The sequence below is a fragment of the Eptatretus burgeri genome, chromosome 11, assembly GCF_056783735.1.
Source record: "Eptatretus burgeri isolate ZD-2024b chromosome 11, Ebu_testis_v1, whole genome shotgun sequence".
Lineage (NCBI taxonomy): Eukaryota > Metazoa > Chordata > Myxini > Myxiniformes > Myxinidae > Eptatretus > Eptatretus burgeri.
In genome coordinates, this window is record NC_140971.1 from 43,804,127 (window position 1) to 43,817,162 (window position 13,036).

Consider the following 13,036-nt stretch of genomic DNA (forward strand, 5'->3'; position numbering starts at 1 on the left):
TTAATTTTTTTTTTTTCTTTCCACCACTATATACGTACGATACCTTTGGTTGCAACTTTGCGGATGTTAAAAACAAGTGTTTTGGTCAACAAGAACCGCAACTATATATATATATATATATATATATATATATATATATATATATATATATATATATATATATATATATATATATATATATACTACATATGTATATATATATATATATATATATATATATATATATACTACATATGTATATATATATATATATATATATATATATATATATATATATATATATATATATATATATATATATATATATATATATATATACTATTATTTATAAATATATACTATATATTTATATATATACTATATATACTATATATTTATATATATATATATATATATATACTATATATTTATATATATATATACTATATATTTATATACTATATATTTATATATATATATATATATATATATATATATATATATATATATACTATATATATATATACTATATATATATATATATATATATATATATACATATGTGTATATATATATATTTATGTATATATTTATGTATAATATATATATATATATATATACTATATATATATATATATAATATATATATATACTATATATATATATATATATATATATATATATATATATATATATATATATATATATATATATATATATATATATATATATATATATATATATATATATATATAGCCTGGTGTTGGCGCTGTGGTTAGGGCAGCGGCTTGGGATCCAAAAGCTCCTGAGTTCAAGCCCCGTTGGGCCACTGAATTAATACACCAGGGGGTTGACTCAGCCTGTCATCCTTCCGAGGTCAGCGAAATGAGTACCAGTGTACTGGGCCGGTGTATACCCCGGTTAAAATAGGTGTACCATATCCCTGTGTCGAAAGAGGCGACCAGGGTTGTCAGGAATGGCATCCGGCGTAAAACATGTGCCAAATCACTATGCGGATCGGATGATCCGCTGTGGCGACCCCTAACGGGAGCAGCCGAAAGGAGAAGAAGAAGAAGATATTTATGTATATATATATATATATATATTTATGTATATAATTATATATATATATATATATATATATATATATATATATTGTTGCCGTTCTGGGAACGGCATCCCTCCAAAGCAATAGCAATCATCATACAGTGGTCCCGAGACAGTTATTCCATGAATATACGTTCAGACAGACCCTTCCCTTTTGTCTAGCGGGATAACGGGACAGTGCGTTGTGCAAACTTCATAGCTCAGTCTGATTAAATTTCTGCAGTCCTTCCTATTCCCTTTTCTACTCTTCTACTCTTACTCCTGAGGTAAACACCAGCCACATTTGGCTTTCACTATGAGATGGGTCCTCAGCGAAGGTCAAGCAAGCATTACGCCAGACTCCCCTCTGCAGAAATCACAGCCTGCCAAACACACGTGCAGCAGTAATTTCCAAACACATACCGAGGAGATGGAAGAAACGGCACTCCAAATGCTAACAACAGACAGTATGCACACCGCGCACTCTTCTTCAATCGAAATCTCCATTAATAATAATTGTATCCAAACTTTTTCCTCAATTCCCTGACACAGATCAGGGCTGGCACTGTGCATCACACCGCCTCTGATAACCGCAAACACCTTGCTTGATGGTGGGTGTACCCACGCACTGACCACATGTACAATTGCAGACTCATGCGCAGCCCATGATACTTTATCATCGTACAGAACGAGGCACGAATAACACACATCTTTGGTTGGGTCTGCGCATGGGGTTACAATAACGTCTTACCATCGGTCTTTGCTCACCACAACAGCCACAAATGTCTCCCGCGGATGGCAGAAATCCTCCCGCAACTCCACCTCGAGGCAGCTGCGACCAGGCAGAGGCATGCTGTGCACCGGATCGCTCAGGCCATGTGGCGCACCACGGAGCATGCACATTGACCAGTGCCAACCGCGGGTGGCCGGGGTACGGCACGGGGTTCGGTGCAAGGTGATTCATATCACAGGGTTCGGTGCAGGGCGATTCATATCACAGGGTTCGGTGCGGGGCGATTCGTGTCACGGTGCTCGGAGCGAGACGATTCCGCAGCTTGGAACCATCTGGCCGGAAGTAAAGTGGAGCCGCTTCTGGTCATGGCGGCTGGCCCGTGTGCTGGCAATGGCCCAATCAGAGCACCCAATGTGGATGACGACACATCGCTTTGGGTCGTCACCCCCGCCGGCACCACAGGATTTATAAAAGGATGGGTTGTGGAGCCACTAGTTGTCGTTATTCCTGGTGTGTCGTTCCTGCTCGTCGTTCCTGTCCATCGTTCTTGTCTTCATTCCTGTCGGCTCATTCTGCCTGGCTTGGGATCGACAACCTACCCATTTGCCTGCTGGCTCTGCTCTTCTTTACCAATTCGCCTGCTGGCTCCACATCCTTCACCGCCTCATCGTCTCTCTCCATCCATTGGCTTCTGACTCCACCCAAGTCCCTCCCTTCAGACCCGAGGACCATGTCTCATTCTCTGGACCAGTGCGAGCTGCACGAGTGCCATGAAACAAGAGACGACGTGCCAGCTGTCAGGGAGGTGTCGCCTCGCGGGGCGTCCCTCCAAGGCATATTGGTGGCATGGTCGGGCAATCGTGCAAGGTATTAAGAGACCATTATCCTCATCTCCTCTCCTTTTTCTCTTCATTAACTCCTCTTCATTAGGTTGTGTGTGTGTGTGTGTGTGTGTGTGTGTGTGTGTGTGTGTGTGTGTGTGTGTGTGTGTGTGTGTGTGTGTGTGTGTGTGTCCATCCGTCCTGGTGCCTGTTCTCGCTTAAGTTAAGATTGTACAAGAATTATATCAGGATAACTCTGCTCTGTATCTGCTTTTGTATGTTGCTTGTATTATTGCCGCATCTCTCACATTTCTTCCTATTCCTGCTGCAGACAACAACAAACAACATTCACTATGCCACATATCTTTCCTCGCCTGCCTGTTAATAAATCCTTTGGAGAAATGTTCCCAGCTCGTTCTTGTCTTTTCATTCATTGATCGAGCATTGTTCGTATCCCAACTTTGTCGGGACTTTATTCCCAATGATCCATTCCTGTTAGCCAGTAAATCCTTGGCAGTGTCAATCGGCTGCATCCAATCCAGGAAAGTGATCATGTTCGGACAAGGCGTACCAAGGGCGTGTCCCTCGGTAATTAGATCACGCAGTTATTTTTAGCGAACTGGATGAACTCGACAGAGGACCCTAAGTCACATGGGTGAGTTATTGGCGTTCACGGTCGGTTCACGACCCGCCACGTCACGGAATCATCCGGGCGCGATGGCCTGCAATTCAGGGGAGTCTGGTGGGATCCCGAGATTGCTTTTTCCCCTGGTGGCCTTCTCACCCAACCCCCGGCCTGCAACAATATGTATGTATGTATGTATGTATGTGTATATATGTTTGTTTGTTCGTCTTTCGGCTGCTCCCGTTAGGGATCGCCACAGCGGATCATCCGTTATGATCCGCATACTGATTTGGCACAGGTTTTACGCCGGATGCCCTTCCTGACGCAACCCTGGCCGCCTCTTACGACACAGGGATAAGGATTGGGTTTTGCCATGATTCCGGGTTGCCCTACACCCTCTCATAGCGAGGTCCAGCGCATAGCTACCGTCCTCAAGCGATCCTCCAACCCAAGCCTCCGAGTAGCCGGATTCCAGGCGCACGCCACTACGCCCGGTATATGTGTGTGTGTGTGTGTGTGTGTGTGTGTGTGTGTGTGTGTATATATATATATATGTGTGTGTGTGTATATATATATATATATATATATATATATATATATATATATATATATATATATATATATATATATATATATATATATATATATATATGTACTCTACCGGTCAAAAGTTTTAGAACACCCCCATTTTTCAGTTTTTACGGGAATTTAAGCAGTTTAAGTCCAGTGAATAACCTGAAATGGAACAAAGCTAAGCCGTAAACTGCCAGAGGTTAAAAAAAAGTTTAGGTTACCAAAAACTGAAAAATAATGTAAATTTAAGAGTTGTTAAAAAAAAGCCCTTTTCAGGGAACAAGTAATAGGTTAGCAACTGCAGCTGTTCTGCAGCAATGGAAGTAAATTAAGCCTTGAAAGTTGATGCAAACAATTCCCACAGATGTCCCAACTTTTGTTGATTAGTTACAAACCCGCAGTCTGTTCCAACACTGCTTTTATACAGACAGTGTTGCTCCACCCTCTGAAGCATTATTGAGACAATATTTCACTGCAGGAAGTAGTATATTGCTATCACAATGGTGAGAAAAAGACAATTAACAAAGGAAGACAGACAGACCATTATAACCCTTAAAAGTGTAGGTCATTCCTTTAGAGAAATTTCAAAGAAGCCAAGGTGTCAGTGAGTACAGTTTCCGACACCATCAAAAGGCACTTAGAAATTGGAGGAAACTCTGACAGGAGAAGGTCTGGCAGACCTAAAGCCACAACACAATCACAAGACAAGTTTCTGAGAATCAACAGCTTGCGTGATAGGCGGCTCACAAGACAGCAACTTCAAGCACAGCTTAACACTGGTTGAAGTAAGGAAGTCTCACTTTCAACTGTGAAGAGATCACTTCAAGCTGCAGGTTTGACAGGTTGAGTGGCAGTAAGAAAGCCATTGCTAAGATGGCAAAATAAGAAAAAGAGGCTTGCCTGGGACATGAAGCACTGCCATTGGACTACTGAAAACTGGAAGAAGGTCTTATGGACCAACGAATCAAAATTTGAAATCTTCGGTTCATCACGCAGGGTTTTTGTATGCCGTCGATTAGGTGAAAGGATGGTTTCTCAGTGTGTGACATCAACTGTCAAACATGGAGGAGGAAGCATGAAGATCTGGGCTACCAGTGACTAGCACCCTGAACCAAAAGGGCAAACACAGAATTTGCAGCACCATCCAATACCCTCTGGTCTACACCAAGTTGGTCAAGGGTTCCTCCTACAGCAAGATGACGACCCAATGCATACCTCCAGGCTGTGTCAGAGCTACCTTATAAGAAAAGAACAAGATGGGAGGCTTCAAGATATGGAATGGCCAGCACAGTCTCCAGACTTAAACCCAATCGATCTGGTTTGGGATTAACTGGACAGAAGGGTGAACGCAAAGCAACCTGCAAGTGCAACACATTTGTGGGAACTTCTGCAACAGTGTTGGGAAGAACTCTCCAAACAATATTTGATTTTCATTGAAGAAAAGGTGGATACTTTGATGAGTCAAAAATTTAGATTAAATTTTGTTCAACACAACGATTCCATTATTTGTTTTTTATCTACTTGTGCTATATATATGTAAATATATGTATATATATATATATATATATATATATATATATATATATATATATATATATATATATATATATATATATATATATATATATGCATATGCCTGGTGTTGGCTTAATGGTTAAGGTAGTGGGCTTGGGATCCTAGGGTCCTGAGTTCAAATCCCGCTCAGCTGTTGAATTAACACCAGGTGGGGTTGACTCTGCCTGTCATCCTTCCGAGGTCGGCAAAATGAGTGCCAGCATGCTGGTATACTGTGTCGGAGTGGCGACCCGTCCAGGATTGTTCCCAATAGCCAAGGAGACTGCTTCGGCGGCACCAACGCTCTGCACAGAGTATGGTCCTAATGGATGGATGGATGGATATATATATATATATATATATATATATATATATATATATATATATATATATATATATATATATATATATATATACACATATATGTATGTAAGCCCACACTCCTTGTAGAGTTCGAAACTGTGGTACCATTAAAAATTGGCGGCGCAAATTGTAGAAACAATCCCGCCAACAGCTCTAAAGCCTTCCCCCATTCTATGGAGCAGAGCAGATCATCAACTTGAGGGGGAGCACTCGGTGGAGTGCAAAACCTCCGCCGCCAATACTGCTGGGTCACTTAAGTGAACCTGATATCCTATTCATTGTAGGTCAAAACGGATCAGACTCTACTGAACCACGATTGAATAAACTAAACTAGATCGACGTGCATGTAGAAATGCCAAAAAAAAAAAAAAAATCGAAATTTTTTTGAAAAAAATGTTGCAAAATTTTATTTTTTTTTCTCCAACAATTTTTTTTTTGGGGGGGGGGTTGGAAATCACTTAAAACATGTAGAAATGCAAAAAAAAATTCAAATATTTTTCAAATAAAATCGAATTTTTTTTGAAAAACAGTTGCAAAATTTTCAAAGTTTTTTTTTTTTTTGGACCAAGTCCAAAATCTAATGCCGTGATCCTTGGACCATACCTAATCCCCCCACCAAGTTTCGTCGAAATTCGTCCAGGAGCTTTTCCGTAATACTGTTCACAAACAAACAAACAAACAAACAGACAGGGGTGAAAACAGTAACCTCCATCCATCTTCGATGGCGGAGGTTAATGATGCCATTTGAAGTTTATAGCTTGAGGTTTGGGGAAATAAAACAATCATACATTGACTTGGCATCCTGGCACATGACTGGAAATGATTGGCCGTCTCGGGAATAAAAGCGGGCACCTGCCGGAGCTTGGGGTCCATTGGCCTGAAGAAGCCCACTGGAAAGCAGGTGAAACGTTGCCTGAGACCGCGTCTGGTCTTGCTTATTATTTCAATTGACAGAGTAGGTATAGTTACTTTTTTGGTTGGATGCCCCTTTCTTCTGAAAAAAAGAAAATATACTGTACTGTGTATTTATTCCAAACTTTGTCATGTTCATTTCAAACAATGTATAAAAGTGAATATTGGTTAAATTGTTTGCCTGCGGTTATATTCCAAAGATTGCTCTTTTGTGATCAATATTAATCTCTCGTAACACGGCTCTAATTACTGGGGCTTTAAAAGGGTTTCCAGGTGGAGAGCATTGGATTTTGAAGTAGTTGAGCCGTTTTGTGGTCTCGCCGAGAATGTAATTTGACCGAGGTTGACTGCTTCTTGTTACTTAATTGCGCTCGGTGCAGTGCATTATGCATGTTGTATTATAAACTAAAATCACTTTAACTGACTCAAAACTAACCTCGGCCTCCATGCTGGATTTGTTCAGACAGCAAGAAATGCCTCCTCATGGAAGTGTCAAAAGATGGATGTTAATAATCATAGGCTTAAAATGCCTCTGAAAAGTGATATAAAATGATTGCATCCTTTTTATAAGAATGATATGCACAACTTATAGAGTGCACAAAACAAAAGTTTTGAATTTTGATACGAGAGGTTGATCTGTGACAATGTGGCTTAACATTCATAGGGAAGTGAATGAATGGTGATTGTTCAATAGTAATGTCAAACTTTTTATTAAAACAATAGAGAAATAGAAAATTAACATTTAACATTAGGCATTGAGCTTTTATGTCAGGCCATGGACTTGCTCATCACAAGTGACAAGTTGCAAGATATTTATTTTATATTGTTTTATTCTCCTGCTGTATTTGATGTAATGATGTATAATTTGCCAAAGTTTTAAAATGTCTTAATGGAAATTATTTGTGATTTCAGAGACAGTTGGTTTCATTGTTGTTGAAGTTCCTTTTTTAAATTCGAGGGTCGATTCGCGTTGACGTGGACTTTACATTGTAGCAAATATCTAATTGTAAGTACACGGGAGTTGATGAAACTTTAGATATTCCACTGATATATATGTCCACACCTGTTCCATTAACATGCCCTTCATCGGACCAAAAGAGAGGACGATGGGTTAACTCCTGGTTAGTCAGCTTCTTCTTGCTACCCACGGCGGTTAGCGTTCCTCGATCAACATCCCGTTAATTACATCCACCGTTCCACTTGTGCACCAATGCAGATTGACACTAGTTCTTCACCAACAAGACTATTTCTTCATTTTATTTTGCTTATCTCAATTCATAACAAAACAGGTTATTGTAGTATTATGCATTGGTAGTTTTACCATATTCAAAAAAATGCAAATGAATTCAACTGTTGAAGGTCCGAAAGCATGATTACCTTAAGCTTATTTAGCTGGATCACAGGACCTTTAATTTATTTATTTGTTTGATGTGGACACCAATAATGTCTCTGTTCCATGCTGGCTCCTGTGGCTCCCTTTCACTCTGGTGTAAAATGATGAATCCAGATGGCATCACATCTCACAAACTTCTTCGAGAAACATCCTCCTTCTGCTTGCATTCTAGGAGCTATATTACAAAGGCCACATGAGTTATTTCAATCCAATGTGAAGACCTTCGGTAACTTCCTTGCATTAGCCTTATTGAATTTCAAGGGAAAGTGAATGATTGTTTCCATACTTCCATTACTGACATTCAGTTCTTCTGCAATTTGTCATCTCCTAATTGAGCGATTCTTTGAAATTAGCTGTTCAACACATTTAATGTTTGCTTTTGTGACAATATTTTGTTGGACTGTAAGAGTGCTCAAGATTGCTCACCAAATCATGGGCATTCATGAACTCGTTGTACCATTAAATCACACAACCTCATGAAAGACAGGCATCACCAAATTGGACAGACAGTCTCTTTTGAATTTAAGCCTGTTTGATGTCCTCCTTCACAAGGAACTTCATGACACACCTCTGTTCCAGAGGACACATAACAATGTTGGTGACCAGATTGATTTTACCCAGAATATTTTGATCAGCAATGATGTCACTTACTGTACATCTTGCTCATGGTAGGCAATACCATTGCATAAAATTTCTCATTGAACTCTTACTTCTCTGTGTTCTACAATAAAAAGCCCATGTCATCCTTAAACTGCCCTTTACAAAGCCAAGGCTCACGGAATAGTAAAATGATTGGATGATAGGATTTTGAAAGTTGGAAAAGGACAGAAGGTAACAATTGCATATTCAATGGCTATACAAACATCGCTTGGTAGAAAAGGCGGGTATGTCGGAGTTTAGTGGAAATAATAAAAGATCATGAATGTAAATGTGAGCCAACATGAGATGGCAGTGAACTGAACCTGAAAATAGTGGAGGGATGAACATCATTGGACAGATATAGTGAGACAATTCCACATGTGGGAAAGAAGAGGGACATACAAATGCAGGTGAGCAAAAAGCCTGGACTGTGAAAATGTTGACAAGAAGGAAGTTGTTGGACGATTGCTTGCATCACCTGGCAGAAGCAAGGAGAGACAGATGGCTGAAAGCATAGAGGGTGGCAGGAGCGAAACCAAATGAAAGAAAAACAATTTCAAAAAAACACTTCCCCATCTACAGTGAGAAAGTAGTCGGCCTCGTGACGCAACTTCTTGATGGTTGATGGTTGATGCTGATGATTTCCTAAGTCTTGACTTCCACACCTTTCAAAAGCAAGGGGCCGTGTGCATAGGCCAAACTATAAGGAAGAACAGTACTCCATTGTCATTCAGACAAATGATTTAAATGCTGTGAGAGGTTCTGCAAAAACGAGGAAGAACCTTGATTGTTACAGAAAATTGCTTGGATTGTGCACCTGGCTTTAGCAGATACCTTAGAGATTCTGTCGGTGTGCCAAGGAGAGTTCATGATTTATGGTAGGAAGCAGGATTTTAAGGGACAGAACTTCCTCCAGAGGTTGATTACTGAAGTAAGTGGTGAAACTACCTAACCACGACAGGACCACTGTTCACCTCCACTCATTCTTTTTTAACGCCTGTGGAACTAACTTCCACATTCTCTTCAATCTAATTCTTCCCTCCAGGTCTAGAAGACAGCTGTTCACCACCATCTCAGATCATCACAAATCCAAAACCATGATCTTTTCTACCCTCATTCACCCCCCCCCCCCCAACCTGCTGTTCACCACCAACTAAAATTGTCTCCAATACAAAACCATGATCTTTTCTACCCCCAACCCTACCCAATCTCTCTTCCTTCCAAATTTCCAGTTTTCCTTCCTCAGAGTTTCCTTCTGCATCCATGTTGTCCACCCCATGCACCCTCTCCTGCCCCCCATCCCACCCCCAGACCCATTGTTTGTCCAGGTCTGGCTCTGTCTTGGCCTTCAACTCTGCAGTTGGTCTTCTTTCCCCTCTCTCTCTCTCTCTACTATTCCTTTTCTCCTCTTGTGTCCTGATCCGTTCAGTGTACTCGAACTAGCCCTTCCACAAGCCTCGACGATGTATACAAAAATTAACTAAAATCAAAACTAGGTGTTTACTTTAAGATCCTTATAGAGAGTACCTATGTGGATTATAAGAAGCAAACTGACCACTCGTTTGTTGTGTATCTGTCTTTGCTCTCTTGTGAATGAAGGGCCTACGAAAAGGACAGGCAGAGTATAGGCCATCAGAGTTGAGGATATTTTGAGAATATGCACTTTCCTGAGGATATACGCATTTATTGTGGGCTTTATGGCATGACGTCAAGCTCTCCTGAGTCAGGTTTTCCTTCCAAGTCGAGAAAGTAAGCAGCTTGGAAGCAACTGCCTCACCATTAGCTTCCATGTATCCAGGCCAAAAGAATGGGCAGGATAAGTGCAGGCAGGATGGAATGAACCTGTGCATCAGAGAGAGCAAGGATATGTGAAAGCATTCTCCAGAGTAATTAGTATCAGGTGCAGAGGTGATTGGAGCCAGTCCTTGAGTGCAGTAATTCACTGGAGACATTCCCAGTTGGCTTGTGTGACTTGCCAGACTCTGCATATCTTGTGCAGTTCTTTACTATCACTAATAACAAAGCAGCATCAATGTGCACTTGATCAGAGGCGGAGGAGGCAGTTGTGTCTGAAGAGGAGTAAGAGATGTTAGCATGAAAATTGGTCATTACTCATGACCAGATTCCACGAATTGAGTCGTTGTGAGAGTCATTTTGGAAAATTTACTGATTGCTTCACGTATGATGCCTGACAAGGCCTTGGCAACAGTTCCATGAGTTGACATTACATTTCGGTTGTCTAACCAGCAGATGTAGTGGCAGATGAAGTCACCACAATGAAAGAAAAAAGGGGTTGGGGTTAACAAGCGGTTAACGGTGAGCGGTTAACAAGCATGTGGAAGAAAGTGAGGAGAATATCAAGTCATCATTGAGGGGTGGTGGAATGATGGGATTACACCGCAGAGTAACAGTGAGTGGTTACAGAGGGGTATGTGGAGTCAAGGATTGTTCCTGATAGTTAGGATGGGTTATCGAAGGTCATTAGTTGTGGTGAATTGAATTTCTGCAAAAGACGGCTCTGAAACCAAATCTCTGTTAACCATGCAACATCTCAGGGAGAAGCAGCAACCCCCTGGAAACCTCTCTTATGTTTGCTATGCTCTCCAATGCAAACATAAGAGGGTGAAAACCTCTCCTATGTTTGCGTACATTATAAAAGATGGCCTGCTAAAGTATTTTGTTTCCATTGCCACAAATTCCTTGGGATCTATCTTCCCAAAAGATCAAGGAAGTCAGTTTTCCCTGAAAGCCGGTTTGGTTTTGGCAGGAACATTTTGATCATTATCGGCCGTATCCATTGAAACGGCGAATTAATTCACAAGTTATCTTATTATTGCAAGTCCAATGTGCTCTTTTTAAAACCTTTATTTATTTATTTATTTATTTACAAAGTCAGCTGAGATGGTATGTTGAGGATTTATTTTATTATTATTTCAGCTCACAGATCAATACCTTGTATTACATGGTCCTTTATGCGATTCTTAGTTGCAATAGTTGTAATGGATGGAACACATCACTGAGCATTTATCCATGTGGATTGATTGTTTGTATAATCTATACGTTGCAGATGTTGTTTTTTGAATGGAATGTTGGTGTTTTTTTATCTCGTGAGATTTTGCTTGGTGCTGTTTTTGCAAAGCGGTTTTCGATTGCCAATCCGAAATTACCTCGAGTGGTCATTTATAAAGATCAACTGAAAAGTTAGGCTTGGGGTCATACGTGGACCATACCAGGTGAAGCAGAAAGATAACCCTCTTCCTGAAGGTCACGAATGAGCCGAGCGGATTTTTCATCAATTAATTCACCTGAGACTAACTCAAGTCCCAGAAGCTGAGAATACAAATTGTTTATAGTGATGCTTTCAGCCAAATTTGGACGTACACCCCCAAAAATCCCTTCCTAGCTTTCTCACCACTTGACCAAAGGACATGATAGCACAGGAAGCGCACTTGCCCTAGAGCTGTCTAGTCTGGGTTGGAGTCTCGACACAACTATAAACTGGTAGATTGGTGTTCCACAGGGAGGCCATTACCTCAATGAGTGCACGGTCCCTTTGAATATTAGAGGGAAGTTAATCTCGGGACCCACTTGCAAGCATTAGCTGGTGGCTGCTAAATATCTTGTGGCGTCTTCTGTGAAGAATAGGCAATTTTCGTCGGCATATCGGTTCTCAGTTCCTGCCCGAACATGCATGGGTACTGTATAAGGAGCACAGTTACACATCAGTATTTATATAAACAGTGGGCCAAATTAAAAAAAAAAATCCGAGTCCAATATTTACTCACTAACGATGCCCAGTAGACCACCACTGTACTCACATAAAATTGAGTTATTTTGCATCATTTTGGGGGGTTGATTTTGGTTTTTCCAAGCTCCACCTTTTCTACTTATGCTGCTACCTAGGTTCTGTTCTTACACGACTCCTGATTGAACCATGCTTCTGCGGAGTATCAGAGAAACCTGGCCCATTCCAGGCCTGCTTTCATTGGGCTGCACTGGACGTGCTCCACAGAGGTCTGCCTATGCTTTCCAGGCACTTGCAGGTTCCAGCACTGCTGCCTATCCTATTGGTTCTTGGATGGGCCACTGGTTCATATCAGCCCTGGTGAGGTCCACCTGTTTGTTTCAGTGTTTTATTATAATTTACCTTTTTCCTTACTATTTAATTTAAGGTGTATATTTCCCTTTTACACATTACATCATGTATTGATTCTATACCTACCTGACCTGTTGATACTGATATTGTACAATCTTGTCATATGGGTATAAAATATTGTATGTTTTCTCACGGTTATTAGTTCGTGCCAATCTACTAAATAAAATTTGTCGTCCATCTGTCTGTCTGTATGTTCATGTTT

General features: G+C 40.5%; 1 protein-coding gene across 1 annotated transcript in view; it reads left to right on the plus strand.

The window, feature by feature from the left end:
* Positions 1 to 13,036, plus strand: part of LOC147016965 (WD repeat-containing protein 7-like) — a 301,923-nt gene that overhangs the window by 242,746 nt on the left and 46,141 nt on the right. The window contains exon 21 of the mRNA XM_085846266.1: positions 12,582 to 12,783. Within this exon, the coding sequence (XP_085702392.1) occupies positions 12,582 to 12,783 (202 nt within the window). The remainder of the gene's footprint in view (positions 1 to 12,581; positions 12,784 to 13,036) is intronic.